Source organism: Idiotropiscis lumnitzeri, chromosome 6 (genome assembly GCF_059441095.1).
Source record: "Idiotropiscis lumnitzeri isolate Australia: NSW breed Sydney's pygmy pipehorse chromosome 6, RoL_Ilum_1.0, whole genome shotgun sequence".
NCBI classification, from domain to species: domain Eukaryota; kingdom Metazoa; phylum Chordata; class Actinopteri; order Syngnathiformes; family Syngnathidae; genus Idiotropiscis; species Idiotropiscis lumnitzeri.
Window position 1 is genome coordinate 2,664,690 of NC_142396.1, and position 17,532 is coordinate 2,682,221.

At 39.4% G+C, this 17,532-nt stretch overlaps 2 protein-coding genes and 1 long non-coding RNA gene across 9 annotated transcripts in view; 1 reads left to right on the forward strand and 2 right to left on the reverse strand.

The window, feature by feature from the left end:
- chd2 (chromodomain helicase DNA binding protein 2) overlaps nucleotides 1–2,346 on the reverse strand; it is a 39,558-nt gene extending 37,212 nt beyond the window's left edge. For 2 of the 5 annotated variants that reach the window (XM_088297902.1, XM_088297899.1), the window contains exon 1: nucleotides 1,199–2,345. In XM_088297902.1, the coding sequence (XP_088154028.1) occupies nucleotides 1,199–1,257 (59 nt within the window). In that variant the 5' untranslated portion in view covers nucleotides 1,258–2,345. Of the gene's footprint in view, nucleotides 1–1,198 lie in introns of all 5 variants that reach the window. The other 3 variants (XM_088297897.1, XM_088297898.1, XM_088297900.1) reach the window with 3 other exon arrangements.
- Nucleotides 2,347–2,824: 478 nt separating this feature from the next.
- On the reverse strand, nucleotides 2,825–13,462 carry LOC148334504 (uncharacterized). 2 transcript variants are annotated; one of them, XR_015844049.1, is made up of 6 exons: nucleotides 13,187–13,462; nucleotides 9,708–11,504; nucleotides 8,367–8,425; nucleotides 8,172–8,238; nucleotides 4,540–4,596; nucleotides 2,825–3,098 (listed from the first exon to the last, which is right to left on the reverse strand). It is a non-coding gene; the product is annotated as an uncharacterized LOC148334504 (long non-coding RNA). The 2 variants fall into 2 exon arrangements; XR_015844048.1 differs by having other exon boundaries at nucleotides 9,708–11,546.
- fam174b (family with sequence similarity 174 member B) lies at nucleotides 12,843–16,673 on the forward strand. 2 transcript variants are annotated; one of them, XM_088298232.1, is made up of 4 exons: nucleotides 12,843–12,988; nucleotides 13,217–13,465; nucleotides 14,919–15,050; nucleotides 16,200–16,673. In XM_088298232.1, the coding sequence occupies exons 2-4, from the start codon at nucleotides 13,374–13,376 to the stop codon at nucleotides 16,201–16,203; spliced, it is 228 nt and encodes a 75-aa protein (XP_088154358.1). In that variant the 5' UTR covers nucleotides 12,843–12,988; nucleotides 13,217–13,373; the 3' UTR covers nucleotides 16,204–16,673. The 2 variants fall into 2 exon arrangements, with proteins under 2 accessions (XP_088154358.1, XP_088154357.1); XM_088298231.1 differs by having other exon boundaries at nucleotides 12,873–13,465.
- The last annotated feature ends 859 nt before the right edge of the window (nucleotides 16,674–17,532 follow it).

The following is a 17,532-nucleotide window of genomic DNA, read 5'->3' on the forward strand; positions in this document are numbered from 1 at the left end:
ACATAAAATGCCACGAGTGCAAAATACACACAAGTGCGTGGACAGTTATTGTGATCAAGTGTATTAGTTTGTGTAAAAAAAGACTATCTTCAGCACACAGCAGACATGATAAATATTTAAATTTGTCTGCATTTATTACACTCAAGGGAGTATGGAGCATAATCCAACACTGCAATTTTGATGCAAATTATGTTGAGATTCTTTATTGAGCAAAGTTGAGGGAGCTGTAAACACGGTAATAGGCCTACTATAATTTAAATATAAGTAAAAGTATTTAGTCACAACTTTAAAAAAAAAAAAGTATCCACACAATGTAGCCTAGCTCAAAAGTTGCAATAATGCATAAGTGATTAAAAAGCCACAAGAAGAAAAGTATCCACACTCAATACTGTAGCTAAATTTAACGTTGAATATATTCTTGTTGATAGGAAAGTCACCCGATCTAATTTAAAGTCTACAAATTAATAAAGCAAACATACGTAGTTTAGGTTGATCAAAATCAATACAATGGTGATACAGTGAGTAAAAATTCATGCAAATCATTTTGGACACTGCGCGCTTTTTTAAATAAATATATAGTAATGGGTTTCTAGTGAACATAACTTTAAAGGTGCATCTAAACAAGCTAAAATGTCAGACAAGCTCGTTAGATATTAAATATTGCATTTAATTAGTTCTATATATCTCAGGATGTCCAGAATTTGTCAGTGCAGGAAAACGTTTTAACATTTGGAGAACTGTTTCTCTTTCATTTGCATAAAAGTGTATCAATGTTTAACAGAAGTTGCACTAACAATCCAAAATCTACCGTAGGGGTCAGATAACGTTGATAAAATGGTGCAATGCATCGCTCAGTAAAAATACAATGCCGTTTTTTTTTGTTTTTAAGGTCAATAAAATACGGTGAAGAAACAACACACATCATGCAATGCATTCGGATGGAGGGAGGTTCGATTGCATTCATCTCCAAGGAAAAAGATGACCGGGGCCTTGCATGCTCACTACACTAACAAATGCTACGAAAATCGGGGTGTGGCTATTAAACAATAGCAAGGTCATTGGTGACACTGGTGCACTTCGTCAGGGGCACACATATGCAAATGCCCAAATACACCCCGATGCACACAGGTGATCGACCACGCTTGTTGAGCAGACGTTAAGAGTGTGTTTGAAAAACAAAACAGGATGAGATCCATACCTGGAAGCATTGCTTTGCGCCGATCCTTCATCCCCTTGCTTTTTATTTCTGTTCTTCATCGTTGAAGAACAATGCGTGTACGTTTTCAATGAGCGTGAATATGTCCTTTGGGAGAGAAGCACTGGTATTCGTGTCAAAAAGTTCCAGGAGGCATAAAGTAGCACACAAGTCCCTCAAGATTGCCTTCGCCCCACGGCAGACACTTTAAATCCCAAGCGGTACGACGCGAGAGGGGAAAGTGGAATTAAATACAAATGGTTGATCATTTTCTATGCATATATGAACAAACGTGTGTATATTTTATATATATATATATATATATATATGTATATACATATATATATATATATATATACAGGAAATGCACTTGCTAAAGACGCGCTATTCCATTAGCCGACATATACAGCCCCCCCCCCACTATAAGTTCCGAGTCGCATCAATTAATTCCAACTGCGTCATTCCCCAAAAATACTCCATTAAAAATAAAGTTCAACATGAAGACAATATGGAATTAATGAAGAAAACAATGTAAACAAAGCAATCCCACAGCGAGATAGTGGCGATAGATACAACTATTGCGTTGCGATTCGCCGTGGTTGCAAAATTAAATAAAACGTCAAATCAGCACAGGCAACATGAAAAAACAAAAATAAACTAGTTTGTAATTAAATACAAAAAGAATCACGTCTGAAATACATCGCAGGCCACTGCGAACGTGCTCTGCTGTCAGGCGTCAGCGAGCAGCACTAAAAATGGAGGCGCGCCATGGCTGCCAGAGCCTCGCATGGAAAACAACCGCGAGCACTCGCGTAGCACACACGGCTCCGTCGACGCGCAAAAATGGCCACAAAAGCCCGGCGAAAACGGCGTCAACCCCGTCAAAACGTCGAGCGAGTGAGCGGAAGCATCACTTGAACATTGCAGGACGCCGTCTCAGTCGACACAGGGGGTAAGGGGGGGGCAAGAAAAAAAAAAAGGCAATGACGACAGTCCATAGCAGCCTTCCCAAAGGATCATCCGCCATCTAGAGCTCCTTCCTAGCTCTGAAAGCCTTTGATTGACGTTATTTTCATTTAGCCAACACTCAGGTGATATGTAAGTCCCTCCCCTTCATCGTTAACTTTTCGTTTATAGAAACGTCGAATTGTCTTCATCACAACTTTAACAAGCACCAGCCAAAAGTGAAAGTGTTCGGCTCACTTTAGTGAACAAAGAATAACGAGTTGGAGTTGTATTTTTCCCCCTTTGCAGCAATTGCATCACTTCCTGCTTGAACAGGAAGAAGAAAAGCAAGAAGCCATTTTAGAAAGCCGTAGGAATCCATTTCGTTTGTCACTAAAATGCGGTTTAACCAGAGCCTTTGATTTACTCTTTTATTAAATTGGCAACATCATATTTGAGTAACCACTTGGGATAATGACACGATAACACTCATTTATCATAAATACAGAACACTAATATTTGAAAGAGCAATTACTATACAATGGTTCACCTACAAATTCATGGTTCTAATGAGCAAGTTATTTGGAAATAACTGCCGCAGCCATCTGAAATACAAATATAAAGTTTCGCGTTGTAATCACATTCAAAATTAATTATCCAGTAAGACAAAGCCAAGAAAAAAAATACAAAACACACTTTATTCAAAACAGCATAAATACCAATGTACAATTTGCCAATTGTGCTTTTCAAAAACAGTGAAAAGTCAACAACACTGCTAGCAACTTTGTTCCAATGTCCATGGTGTTGTAAAAACTCTCAGAAATCCATAAAAATGTCATCCAAAACAAAAACAAAAAAATGTTTCCGCTTGTCAAAAATTGCCATCTTCACGTTAAACAACGCTATCTTCAAGTTTTAACGCTGTCTCCATTGTCATCGAAATCCAGTTGAATGGGGTCTTGATGAGACAAAAAAGAAGGGAACATTTCGTAAGCCCACAGTACATGTCAAATGATCGATCACTCACAGTCCTGCGGTTAGCAAAAATCCAAAGCTGAAGTAGACCAATGCTGTGGTCAAATGTTAGTAACTTTTGGAAAAAGCAATTCAACAACTGACCACTAGTGGTTCGGTCGGTATGGCCAAGACACAATCCCAATGTTTTATTATTTCCAATATAATATCATTGAACAGCAGTAACCTGTCATGAAGAGAATTTAAAAAAATAATTTAAATAAATGGAAAACAAAAACATAGACAAGTGACATTCGACAGTCAAGGAAATCGGCGGTTTAGCATCGCATTCACAACTTTTTTTCCATCTAAGAGTTTCATTAATTGCATAAATGCAAAATTACCTCAACACAAATATTTTATGACACCAATGGAGAGGGGGGGGGGGGGGCAGCGCTACTAGACCAAAGAGCAAAAGCTACGGTTGGAGTTTTATTTGACTTAAGGAGTAAGTATTTCATGCCATTGAGATGTGCACGTTTAGTCGTGAGTATTTAGTCACTCAAATTGAGATATTCGTAGATGACCACCAGGTTGTTTTACTTAGTCAACTTAACCAAATTGAATGTCTCGCCCATATAATCTGATGCAGAAAAGGAAAAGGAAGGGATGCCATTGGTGGATGAACGACAACATAAAATTTGGAAAGTTTACATAAACAAAAAACTTGAGTTAACGTATACTATGGGCGGTCAAAATAAAATTTGAGCCAACAAGAATATTTTACAACCATGAACTTGCTACAATTCCTTTTGTATATTACTCGTTTCCAAGACCAGTTGTGTTCAGAATCCATCTTTGTTTTTTAAAAAAAATAAATAAACGGTGGAAAAAGACTTCATTCAGAGGGAAGCGATAAATCCACTCACTTTACAGCTAGGTGTATGGTTTCTAACAGCAGCACATGGTGGATTTCACCAAGTAAACAAAAATGATTCAACCGAATGTGTTGCCTCCCATGGGCCAAGGACACCAAGAAGAAAAAAAAAAAAAAAAAAAGATTGGAATTTGTATTTTTATTACTAATGTTAATTTGTATAAAACCCCTCCCCCAATTGAGTTTATTGTAACAAAATAAGGTTGACCAATCACGAGACAGCAGAGGCTGGCTCCACCACGACTTCAGCCAGTGCCGACGCAAGTGTGCCGAGAAGTTAGTAAGTTTGTGATTTTTTGCCAAAACTCAACTCAACTGTACAGAATCATGCGTATCGTGCAGATGGGATGCTGTTGTACGTCTTTAGAGCTGAAGGTAAACATCATTTTGAAGTATTGTAGGCTAATGAAAGTAGTTTTCTTAATAAGGAAATCTCATGAGTCCATTTAAAATGAGTTTCTGCAAACCAAAGATACATTTTAGAGTTAAAAAATAAATACAAACTTACAGAGCTGTCTTGTATTGATCCCAAATTGAAAAATCCTCACACCAGTCCATGTCTCCTCTGTGGAAGAGATGAGGACAACATATGAGTGATAACCAAAACTCGAATGAGCTCATATAAAATGACCATCTTGGAAGCTTTGAGCTTACTGTGATTAATGAGGATTCAACAACTGTTGATTGACCAAAACAACTTTTTGTGAACCGAACCTCATCCGGTATTAAACATGATCAGAGTAATAGCACTGACAGACAGCGTTAGAATTTTTTTTTTTTTTTTTAAAAAACCATTTCTGGCAAATATTATGCAGGCATTGTTCTGAAAAAGCTTTCATAAATCCAAAAGTAGGGCTGCAGAGTTCCTCGGAATTCATACAGAGTTGTCGATCACCTTTTGTTCGTTAAGTCATAATTGCTAGAGCCGTTGTCTGCAATCAAGGTGCAGAGGCAACATTTTATGATGTGATGGACAATTATAAATTTAGGTTATTTTCCTTAAACGTTTGTATCAAATTGTGCGCTCTTTCAAAATTAGACATTTGTTTGGCAGAAGACATTTTAGGTTTAATAAATTTGGAAAATTTTTGGGATTAACAGGTATGACGCTTTTGTGCTGCCAAAATCCTATTCATTTCCAAAGCACCTTCAAGTCAAGTGTAGTCAAAGGTTTTCAGAGTCCTGCCTCCTTCCTTGAGTTGTAAACAACAATTATTGAAATTTGAAGATATAATCAAGAAGAATCTTAAGACGCATTTGCCAGGAAGGTTCAAAAAGTAAATGCGGCTAGTTTCTAACTGGCCGACATTGCAAATGAATGGACCAAGTCCTTTGAGTGAGCCATTGGAACCATTTGGTCATTTAAACAACAACGCTTTCCATCATTGGAGCAGGTCATTTCTCAGGGAACCGTTCTGGTCGCCTGCGATGATGAACGGGAATATTCACAGGCACAACCAGAACATTTGATTGGCTTGTCGGTCATCTGTGATTCCAGAACGGTTGCAACTGTCTTCTTCTTAGTTGACCCATCGCAAGTTGCACCATTTCCCGTTGGTTTAATGGTTAGATGGCTACTGCGGTATCGATGAAAACCGTACCACGAGTTAGATGCCGGCTTGGCTCAGACCATATCGGTTCCTTTGGTTGTGTTCATGTGATGTTGGCTTTTGTGCTCGTTTCACATTTTACGATTTTCAATAATCTTTAAATGACCCACCCACTAGAGGTGCACCAATCCATCCAACGGGATTGGCGCTGATGCCCTTAATTTTGTCAAAGTAGACCAATCTTCACTACCCATCTCATCTCCCTCATTTCATTTTCACAGTCAGTTCAAATAACCAGTTTGTATTGATTCACAGGTTTTGTCTCATGTTTTACAATATCACAAGATAAGAACATTGAAGGTAAAAATCAGTCATGGCAAAGATCAGCAAGTCAGACTTTTTAATGGTCAGTAATTGGCCAGAAAATTGTGATCAATGTATCTCAAGCATCCATCGTAACTGACAATGTCGAAAAAGGCTACAATTATGTTCAGGGGATTCTAACGTCTGTCAAAGTCAAAAGGTCATCCTGCGCCAAAGTTCAATTTGTCAGACAAAGGCCTTTACCTGAAAATGTCCACTTGAATTATAAGTGATGACATAATGAATACCAAAAAGTCTTCCTAGCATTGCTATGGATGTCTTTTTATGATTATAATGAGGTACTTGTCAATTGGATTTGGTAGTAAGGGAAACAAATGTCCATTTAAGAAACAGTCAAGTAATTATTTTAGCATGTTTAGGTAGCTTTCCAAAAATCCATTTTGAATGAAGTAAATTACGGTAGTTTCAGAAATTTAAGACACTACCACCCCATCCCAATTCTTTGACCTCTACGTTTTATTAATGTGACGCAGTTGCTGAATTTTAACTGAGGAGCTTCAAGCCGTCAACCGACGTACCCATTGTCTCGTGACATCTGACCGATGAAAAGTCCACCTTCATACTGATATATTCAACAGCCATTTACGGTTGCCATGCGCACGCATGAAGGCGGCGCTGGCTGTCTGAGTAGAAGAATGCGGAAATTGGTATGCGGAGTCCGATGTTTGTATGCAGAGTGGTCCCTAGCTATTTAAGGAGCAACTGAGTGCGAAAATAAGCACCTCAAGTTGAGTATAATGAGCATAGGGAACGAGTGCCATAAATACAGTCATTTCTGCACTGCGACCCCGGAGGACTTGTTTATTTGATGACTTATTGCCGCCGTCGCTGGCAATGGACAACCGGACAGCAAGTTCGGCCATGGAGCGATATCCCCCATCGGGCTAATATCGCAAGTCCGTGCAACCCTTGCTTCTCCCAACGACAAAGAGCGACTGACAAAAGCCTTGGGACCGGGACGTTACTATACAATGATCCGCGTTATAGGGCTGGGCGATAAACCGAAATTTATTCTAATGACCAACATTAATTTGCCCATGCCAACAAATTCGGTGTTTAAAAATAAAGAAAAGAAAAAGTATTTTCCATCTGCGGCTATGTTCATGCCCCTTTAAGACGGCGACACCGCACGTAATCACGTGACTCCACCCATCTGAACAAGAATGAAAACAGACGACGCGGTCGTAGCTGGCAATTCAAATCCAGAAGCGGCTGACACGGCTGAAGACGAAGTAACGTTTGTTGAAGTTGTTCCTGTTGCGCTTGTCCCGAAAAGAAATTCGACATCTGTCGTTTGGAAATGTTTTGGGTTCCATAAAGACGATGTTTGAGCAAAAGAACACAAACTACTAAGTGCGCCATAAGCACCCAAAACCACCTACAACACAACCATGCTGATAACTTGGAACTTGTGCTAAATGCTCAAAGTGAGAAGCAAGGTTGGACAAGTGATAACAGCCCATAACGAGAGAACGTCTAAGAGGTGGACGCAATAGCCCAGTACATCGCTAAAGATAGAGCTCCTTGCGCACGAGATTTCAACGCCTCATGCCGGCAAGAGGTACGCAAATATATTGCGCAAACCGTACTTCCCAATATGGACAACATCGTGACGGGAGCTTGGGGGGGATTTATCGTGCATTTATTGTTAGAGGTAAAATTGCTCAATTTCTCGCGATATTGATTTGAGGTCATATCGCCCAGCCCTACTGCATTCCACATTGTTTGATTAAACAAAGATGTCTACCGGTGCTTAAAGTATACAAAAGTTTTGTCCTAAAATCGATCTGCGTGACATCTTTCTTTGCCAATATCCCATGTTATAACAGAAACGCGGACAATATATGCGCAAATTTGTTTTTATGGCTAAATTTAGCCGTTGCGGGTTTTAATCAGATACGTTTTGTAGTCTGGAAATTAAGGCCAGTTGGAATTTAACAACCAATTACAAAATTTCTGTAACACAACTAACGAAACATTTAGAAAGCCTACGTATTTCCGAAATGCAAGAAATCATAGCACAGTTGGTGTAACAGAGAGCATGTTTTAGCAACATTGTAGTTACAAAATTATGGATTGGCAAAAAATCGTCCTATATTTGGGCACTTTCAAAATTCCATTATCACTTGTTCAATAAGTTCAATTTGCAGCTCAAGAGCCAAATAACTTTGAAAAAAGAATTTCAATCTTTGGAAAAAAAACTTACAATTCTACTCTGGAGAGAAAAATCGTTCATATCCATCCGTAACTTCTTCATAGCCTTGACGTCAACCCTTTAAAACACAAAAAAGTTTGAGTTACGAGATGTAACAAGCTAATAGCACACTCTACATGTAAATGGAAGTAAATTAAATATGATGTTACACATCGAAAGGAACAAAAAAAAAAAAAAAAAACATACCATTTTCCTTGGATCAGACAATCTGGTCTTCCTCCACACTTATCTGCCAAATGGAATCCCTTTAACATACAAAATAGTAGCAATTTTATAAGCATTATGATTTTTAAATTAAGTATAACGTTCCCAACATTTTGAGTAATGCAGTTAAAATTTGCTTAATTGCCATGGCAATGTGCTTGGTAAGTGAGTAAATGCTCATCTCTTGGAGCTTTTTTTTTGCTCATTATAGTTGAATCCTATCAGGAATCAGTGAGCAAAGACATTTTCCCAAATGTAGAGAAATTATTACATTCAACAACATATAGTTCATACAATGTTAAGTATTTCATCAAATTGTAATTGTCTACAAGTGTAACTAACCAACCGTCTTGTCTTTGGGATTGTAGTTGTATGAACATGTTCTAACTTTTCCATTCTTAATATAAATACTACAAGTTAAGTCAACATATATGTGTGGTCATATTCTCTAAAATAATGCTTTACGGTTTTCTTGCAGGTTTAATGTGAAAAGGATATGCAACATGTATGGAGAATTTTAAATTAAATCTCCATTCAGTTCATCAAAGGGTTAAAAGCCAACACCCTATTTTGTATTTGCAGATATATCAAGTATTTTAACATGTCGGGGCATTATTTGATGATCATAGCAACTGCATTCTATTTGGGAAGTATTTAAGCATTTCATTTGTTGTAAATCTGCATGTAGATCATTTTAAATATTTTGTGCGATTTAAAAAATATTTAAAAAACAATTAAACTGGATAAGAATTTCAAAAATCATTTTTCCAATGGCTGTTCAACTGCATATTCGACCATGTGGTGTCAAAAACTGGTATCCCTCCATTTAATCAAACTTAAAATTCGACGAAAACTCTTTAACATTATTATACAAATAAAAATCGTCAAAACACACAAACCCACAAATGATTTGTCACAGACCACCTGTATACCTTTCAAAATCTAAACAATTGCAAAATATTTTGATTTTATTCGCCAAAAAAAAAAAAAAAACTCAAGGGCATTTGTCCCTTCAAGGACAAAGGCAATTTTAAATGCGTAGGTTGAACGACGACAAGAAACCTCGCGATAAAGACATTTCTTCAAATAACATCCATGTAAATGCAATGCAAGGCAAGCAAATACGTTGTTATACACTCAAAACCACTCAATATCGACCGAATGTCGTCGTCTAAGTCCATGTCTTCATTTCAGCCAGTGCACCATGGCCATTTTTTTTACAACACTGCGTCTACCAGTCGTCCTTTTCCACCATCTTACCTCGTCCACCCGGTCGACGCGCTTTCCCGCCTTTTAACGTGTATTTGTTGGATGTTTTCTTACCGACATCCTCGGCTGCGATTATCCGCCGTCGTCCGCCCCACTCGTCGTGCAGTTTTCGGGCCATTTTCGTCGTTTTGGTGACCGTTTGGTAGGCATAGCTTGGAGGGGCTCCTCTCTCGATGTTGCTCGCCCGGCTTCTGTGCTGTGTGTGTCCTTCTTCTCCGCCTCCCGACCAGCTCATATCCTTCGCGGGCTCTGCCCACTTTTTTTTTGCCTAGTGCAACGTAAGCGAAGCACCACTTCCTCCGTTGCTTTGTTGGTGGCGAGAGCAATGGCCGCCGGAGAAGGCAGCAAACGTGTTTTCTTACGCGACAGAACCGTAAACACATCCGTCTAGACTTTGATTTCATTCAAATAATATCAGGAAAGGTAAAATAAAAGACATGACTTAAACTAAACATTTTACTGAAAATCGCATCCTTTTTGGGCACGTTTGAATTTCTTGGCTTTTTACACGAATCAATTTAAAGACATAGTTTGATGTAACTTCGTAAAATGGCAAATTAAATCTTTTTGCGTCACTAGTAAAGTACTTTCACAAAATATAAATAATAAAGCGTGGAAAAAATATGTTATATTTGACTAAATAAACGTTTTCCCGGAATTAGATTCTGCCGAGCGACAAACCGTCATCCCAAGGCAGCAATGGCAGAGCGCAACATAGAATGTGTATTTATCGAGTCAGAAATTGATTTAGAAAGCAAAATATCAAACGTATATGGGGGGATCCACGTATTTGAAGAGTTGCAAGAAGAGGACCTTGTTGTAATTATGTTCGTTGGACCATACATGGAGGAGGAGCCAGATGCTCAGGAGACCGACAAAAATGTCATTCCTGAAAAATACCAGAGATTGCCGAACAAAAGCATTTTCGTTGTTCGGGCTTTGCTCTGGTTCAAGCTATGAATCTAGGACGTTTGCGTTAAAAAAATAAGAGTGTGAGTATTCTTAAAATAGATTTATTTCTGAAAATACGATGGGTCAAGATTACCTCACACTTGGACTTTAAGTTGAATTTGTAACAAGCACTTTATTTTGCCAGCAATAAGTCTACTTTTGAGCCGTTCGATTCATTTTCGAACTGCTACGTTAATTACGTTATATATATATATATATATATATATGTGTGTGTGTGTGTATTCTTTCATTGTTTAACCATCAGTCAATTATCATTATTTATTATTTGAATGAGAGCTGGCATGCGCGCCCATTCTAAGTATCAAAGACAGAAATAGCACCCTCAACTGGTGCTGCGCCCTTTGATGCCCTTTGATACAGCGCGTCTTTTTGTCGTAAAAAACGGTAGATGGATTTATACTGACAACAGCAGAGATTATTTTCTATTTGTCTATTTTATATACAGTACTCAATAGATTAAATGATCGATCCTTAATATGTGGTCTTCTGTATTCTTCTCTGCACCAAAAGACTGTTATGCCATGAATGTCTTTGGTCAATTTGGGTAGGTAATTGGCAAATACCGCTTTATGTGATAATAGTTACTTGACAGGAAAATAATGTCATATAATAAATGTCAATAATTAGTTTTGTAGTATTCCTATTATTCACAAGCTCTTCACCATTCGAAGCAATTATTTTATGATAAGTCCAACGGGGAACATCCAAACCTTGTTAGTGATATGTTGGGTGTTGTTGGCTGCTCTCCGGAGCTCACAGTAAACACCCCCCCCCAGTCGGTAGCCAATGAGATGTTGGACGCTGCTGCGCATGCCCACTGCCTGAGGAAGAGTTCTGGAAAAAGATCTTTTGCCAGGCAACAGCACCGGCCTGTAAGAGCTGTTCAAATGGAGTCATTGTAAGCTGAGTGGCCTGTAAAACCTGTTGGAAGGGTGAAGTAAGTGCTCATCGATCAAAAGGTGCCAGGAATCAATGCATTGAGCTGCCCATGTAAGGAGACTGCAGTCAGAAAGTAGACATACAGTGGCGATAAGAACTCTACACACCCCTTGCACAAATGCCAAGGTTTTGTGATGTAAAAAGAAAGAGACAAGAATCATTTCAAAACTTTTTTAACCATAATTGTGACCTGACTACTACCTGTACACTTAATTTGAGGCATCTATAAAAATAAAACATGTGTTTGAAGAAGTGTGCACAACCTCTTATAAATTGGGGGGGGCGGGGGGGTGAGCAATATGGGAATTTTGGTCCAGTCCTTAAAATGACATGGATCTGGCTCATGGGCATTAAGTTTTACATGTGGCCTATAATAATAATAATATATTGTAACAGCATCGGGCGTGGGTTCAATCCCGGCTCCGGCCATCCTGTGTGGAGTTTGCATGTTCTCCCTGTGCCTGTGTGGGTTTCCTCCGGGTACTCCGGTTTCCTCCCACATTCCAAAAACATGCATGGCAGGCCGATTGAACACTCTAAATTGCCCCAAGGTATGTGTGTGAGCGTGAATGGTTGTTGGTCTTTGTGTGCCCTGCAATTGGCTGGCAACCCATTCAGGGTGTCCCCCACCTACTGCCCAAAGATAGCTGGGATAGGCTCCAGCCCCCCCCGCGACCCTAGTGAGGAGAAGCGGTACAGAAGATGGATGGATGGATAGTATCTTGTTAAATTACACTGACTCCGATCTTCATAATGGCAATATTATTTGTTACAGCTCTTGTATTGCGTCTCACTCAAACTGTAGATGTGCATATTGTGTTTTCTAACTTTTCTCGTTACAATACACTCATGCTGCTTAGCCGTAAAGTTCTAGCATTAATTTACAGTTAACTTATTGTAACATGTCATTTAAATGGACCACATACTAAATTGTGTGGTTCTGGGCCCCGAGGTTAAACCACTGACGCCAGTTTAGGATTATGGCAATTTCGAGGCTATCATAAATCACAAAATTGGCCCAAGAATTTTTTTACTTACGACAAATTCTGTGTGTATGTTTATCTATTTGTGTTACCACCATAAGACGGCAGAAAGTACTTAATTAACCTTTCCGTGACATTTCTGGTGGTGTGCCAAGTTAATTTTTTTAAATCTTATTTTCAGTGGGGGGTTTGAAATGTTCACATTTTATTAAAAACATTACATCTTGTCAATAATTTCATATGCTGACGTCAAACTAGTAACGCCAATCGTGGATCGTGGCAATTCCGAGCCCCCCTCGAAGGCGTCACTGGATCACAACGTCACACGCAAAGAACAAGAGGGCTGGTCCATTGAGCGTTTCCGGAGGAGGCGGATAAGGATAATTCCAATCTCCTAATACGAGCACATCGATTTAAGGGAGCCGCTTTTTAGGATCAAATGCAAGTTCAAACTAAGAGATTTAAATGAATTGCAAATCTGGACTATAGTCGAGATGTTATTTTGTGTCCCTCGATGTTATCATTGTGACAAATAGCGAAACGTCCGTCCCAATAATGTGACAGCTGTCGTTGCGTACACGACGTTTCTGTGGAGTAACTATCATCCCTTTTCGGGTCGATGGCGACATTTTACTTAACTGTGACTTTAATCGTGGCGGCGTTTTGCAGCGTCGACGGCGAGCCCCGAAGTCTTCGGGCGTCTTCTCCCGTCTCGTTGCCGAACGCGACATCGGCGGCCTCGGCATCCGTCAGCCTCCGACATCATGACGACGATGACGGCGGCAGCGGCACCCACGCGGTCGTCGGATCACCAACTTCTTCCCTCATGACGCATCTGCCCACGCTCAAAATCGTCGTCATTTTAACCTGCGTGGCGACAGGGGCCCTCATCGCCTGCCTGCTCGTCAAAGTGGTCAGGTGAGGAAGTCTATTGGGGCATATTTAGGCAAGGCAAGGAAACATTTTTTGGTTTGTTTGTTTATAAAACACATTCCAGACAACTCAAGGTGTTTCGCACAACACCTAAAAACATTTGCAAACATAACTGCTGAAGACATTAAACGAAAAGCAAACGAAACTGAAATGCATTCTTAACAAACAAAATATTTCATGACCTAGCAAAGGAGAGACATGAAAAGTAGCTTTCTGCAGGTGCTACACTTGCCTGGAAAGAAGTCCCACTAGCATTTTATTTGGTGAACGTTGGTGAACACCCTTACCCTTGAGCCCCAAGAGAGAAAATATATCCCGCAGCCTTTTCTGGCTCTCTAAAGTTGTCTTATAGTGAAATTGATTTTAAAAAATGACATTAAACAAAGGAATTGGAAAGCGTGTGGATTTGAGAAAATTCAATTTCCTGATCTAAAGTCCTCAAAATCCTTTTTTTTGAGGAAGAAGTGAATCATCTCAATGCATTTAAAGCCATTGAGAAGAACATATTTGTTTATTCCATCTTTATGCTGAAAAGCGCTATTTCCCACTTCCTTGGCTGACACTGACGGCAGCGCGACTGTGGCCAACACTTCTAACATTTTACAGCCCGACATAATTCATGTTTGCTGAGTCAAAAGAACATTTCTCATATGGAATGCTTCGGTTTGATTTGAACCACTTGAACTCTTTTAAATCAAGATTTTTTTTTTTTAATTCTATTTTTTTTCCAGCCCAATTAGTTTTGATTGACAAGAACTTTCTTTACAAATCAAGCACAATAAAAAGATGGAGCAGTTGATTGCATGAGAATGCAAACAATTGCAGTAGATCAATCATCTTGATGTGTTTTTAGGAATGTGAATCAAGACTAAAACAAACTTTTTTTTTTCTCAAAATCTTGAGGCCCCTGACAATTGCATGATTGCGCCTAATCCGTCTGACCCTGGTGCTAGACCATTAAAATCAAATTATTGAATGTAAATAATACATTTGTGTTTCTCCCATTTGTTGTAATCCTAAAAAGCATTCTGAGGAGAATCTTCATAACCACTCAACAATTGTTTTACAAAACAAAACAAAGATTTCTTCCACGAGAATCGTGATCATTCGGAGCCGTTTGTTTGACAGCCCTGATTTCGGAGTTTGTTTGCGTAAATCCTCATTTGACTGAATTTGGAGCATGTGATCTTGTTTGACTCCATGTGACGCGAGGCCATTTTGGAAAAAATGTCAGGGTCTGCACACTCATTTGCAACAAGCGGCGCCAGTCCAACCTGAATTCTTTGAAATTAAGCTCAATCGTGTTTTTGGCCATCTTATGAGCAGCACATGAAATCGGCATTTCCCTCACTGAAAGTCGCAACTTTTAAACTGTAACGCCATTCAAAATAATATCTTTAAATGTATTACTATTATTAGTTTTTTTTCCCTCTGACAGATCTGGGAGGAGAATCAGGAAAACCCGAAAGTATGACATCATCACGACGCCGGCAGAGCGAGTGGAGATGGCCCCCCTCAATGACCAAAATGACGACGAGGACGACTCCACCCTGTTTGACGTCAGTTACAGGTTTGCTCTTGCTCTTCAAGAGTACGCTATTAGGGCCGCACAATATATCGAAAAAAATGTCTGTCACAATTTTATTATTTATTTATTTCGAATAATCATAATTTGATCAGTTAGATGCACACTTGAATTGTTGGACATTATCGAGTGGAATTACAATTAGTTACCTAAGAATATAATGCACATGCTTATTTTGCCGCATGACTATAAATGGAATTCTTTCATTCGATAATGAAAATGTCATTTATGTCGTTAATTTTGATTTTGTTCTCGTCAACATCTGTATCGGGTGGTTTTGCAGTATCGTGCAGTCCTATACAGTGGAACCTCGGTTCTCGACCATAATCCGTTCCAGAACCCTGTTCGAAAAGCGATTTGTTCGAACACCGAATCAAATGCAATAGTTGTACGCACTGCTTTTCTTTTTTCGCTAGTAGCAGCTTTGTTGCTTGCACTGACCTTCTTTGGAGGCATGATTAGAGGCTAAAACACTTGGCAGCATGTAGCACGTCCGCACGCGACAACAATTGGTCAATTGGCCGCTCAGTATCCCACCCTCGCGTGCGCACTCACGCGTCATACCGGCGTTCGAACTCCGATGTTTGTTCGAACTGCGAAGCAAGAATTTCTCTTTTTTTTTTTTGTTCGAACTCCGATTTGTTCGACCTCAGAGTCGTTCGAGAACCGAGGTTCCACTGTACATGATACTGTATGTGGTGTCACAAGATAACGGCGCCAGGGACGACATGTGCAAGCGTCAACCGCCAAGTGTCCGGGAGTCCGGTCATTTGGACGTTGTTCTGGTGAATTCCCATTGAACTGAGCCGACATTGTCATGAGAGACACTTTCAACCTTCAATCCTTTAAGTCAGATGCCAAATAACTTTTTTTTGTTTGTTTTATAACCTAATTTGCATTTTGTGCCAACATAAAACGTGAAGCTCTTGGTTCCACACTGACAAACTAATTGTAGAGAAGCACTTGAGATGCCATGTTGACACGAGGCTTCACCCTTTCCGTCTTTTCAATTGTTCCTTCCCGCATGAGCTCTTCCTGAAAGGAAGATACGGTGTCCCGTTGACGTGACATTCCTGTCAAACGCATTCCGCTATCAGACGGCATCGAGTGACATACTTTGTCGTTTTCTTGCAGGTGAATCCACCCTGGCCCGATATTTGAGCGACCTCATTTCCTTTTGGATCGACCCACGTCACGTCTCATGTTTTGTCTCAAGCGACTCTTTAGCGGTGACTTGTTGAGTCGTCTCACAATAATGAACACGGAAAGATCATGTTGTTGATCTGCATTTGTTGTGCACGCACATACTGATACGGGCTTAGTCATATCTGTGATGGAGAGCCGCTGGAAGCTACGTATGCTACGAGAGGCTAAGCCTATATCTTTGTCATTATATGTGTGAACTACTTTGCTGCCATCTCAATTGTAGCTGACATATCTGAAGAATATTATTCATCTTTATTTGGGTCTTCATGCCATAAAAATGTGTTTTGTTTTGTTTTGTTTTTTTTAGATTTTTTTTCTTAGGTTTTTTGTTGTTTTGTTTTCAAAATCAAGACTGAGCGTCTTTCTCTCAGTTCAAACATTAAAAATGATTTTCAATGGTGATCATTGTAGTGTTCAGTGTACAAATGTGTTCAGGCAAAATGGTGGAAATGTCAAGAATTTCTTTTGTGATGGATTTTCCTCATCGGAGCGTGCATGTGTGCGTGCAGCAGATTGGGGGGGGGGGCATTTTACTTTCGAACACGAGCTGTAAACTTTTAATTAATATGTAATATTGTTAACCTTGTAGCAGAATAGCCCAGGTCGGTTTTAAGTTGCCGTCGCGCAAATTGTGTTCTTCTTGCTAGGGGGGGCGTCGCAGAAAATAATTGAGAAGCACTGGTGTAAATCAAGGCAACTGGACTCGTTTGTTCATTTTTTTTTTAAATGTTGGGGAAAAATTTCAACTATACTTTGGCATATGGTTCTTCAGACTGTTCAGATTACAGTATTTTCTGGACTATAAACAGCAACTTTTTTCCTAGATTTGGCCAGGTAGGGGCGCTCTATAGTTCAGAAAATACGCAAAATAAAGCTTGCGATTTAAAAAAAAATATATATGTATTTTTTCTTCTCTTCGGTCTATTCTGTTTTAATTAGCTAAGTTGTTGCTGTGTTAAAAGGTTCCTCAAAAGTAAAACATCAGGTTAGCCCAGGCATGTCAAACTCAGTTTGGCTCTGCGTCCGCATTCAGGTGGGCTGGATTTAGGAAAAGAATGTCAACTCCAAATATTTAGCTTTGTTTTTCAGTATTATGCTTTGTCATTCAGCCTACATTTGTAGCCTATCCTAAATATTACTGGATGATCACGGATGATGAGGGACTTTTCTAAGCTCAACACATTTATTCACAAACAATGGGGGGGGGGAATATTTTCATGTTTGGCGGTGAATGAGTTAACTGGTTTATTTCCAACGGTTG

Bases quoted from the DNA above. Each gene is read 5' to 3' on its own strand.
- fam174b (XM_088298231.1), top strand. From the start codon at position 13,167: ATGGCGACATTTTACTTAACTGTGACTTTAATCGTGGCGGCGTTTTGC. The intron at 13,466-14,918 runs GTGAGGAAGTCT...TCCCTCTGACAG, and splicing joins CTGCTCGTCAAAGTGGTCAG to ATCTGGGAGGAGAATCAGGA.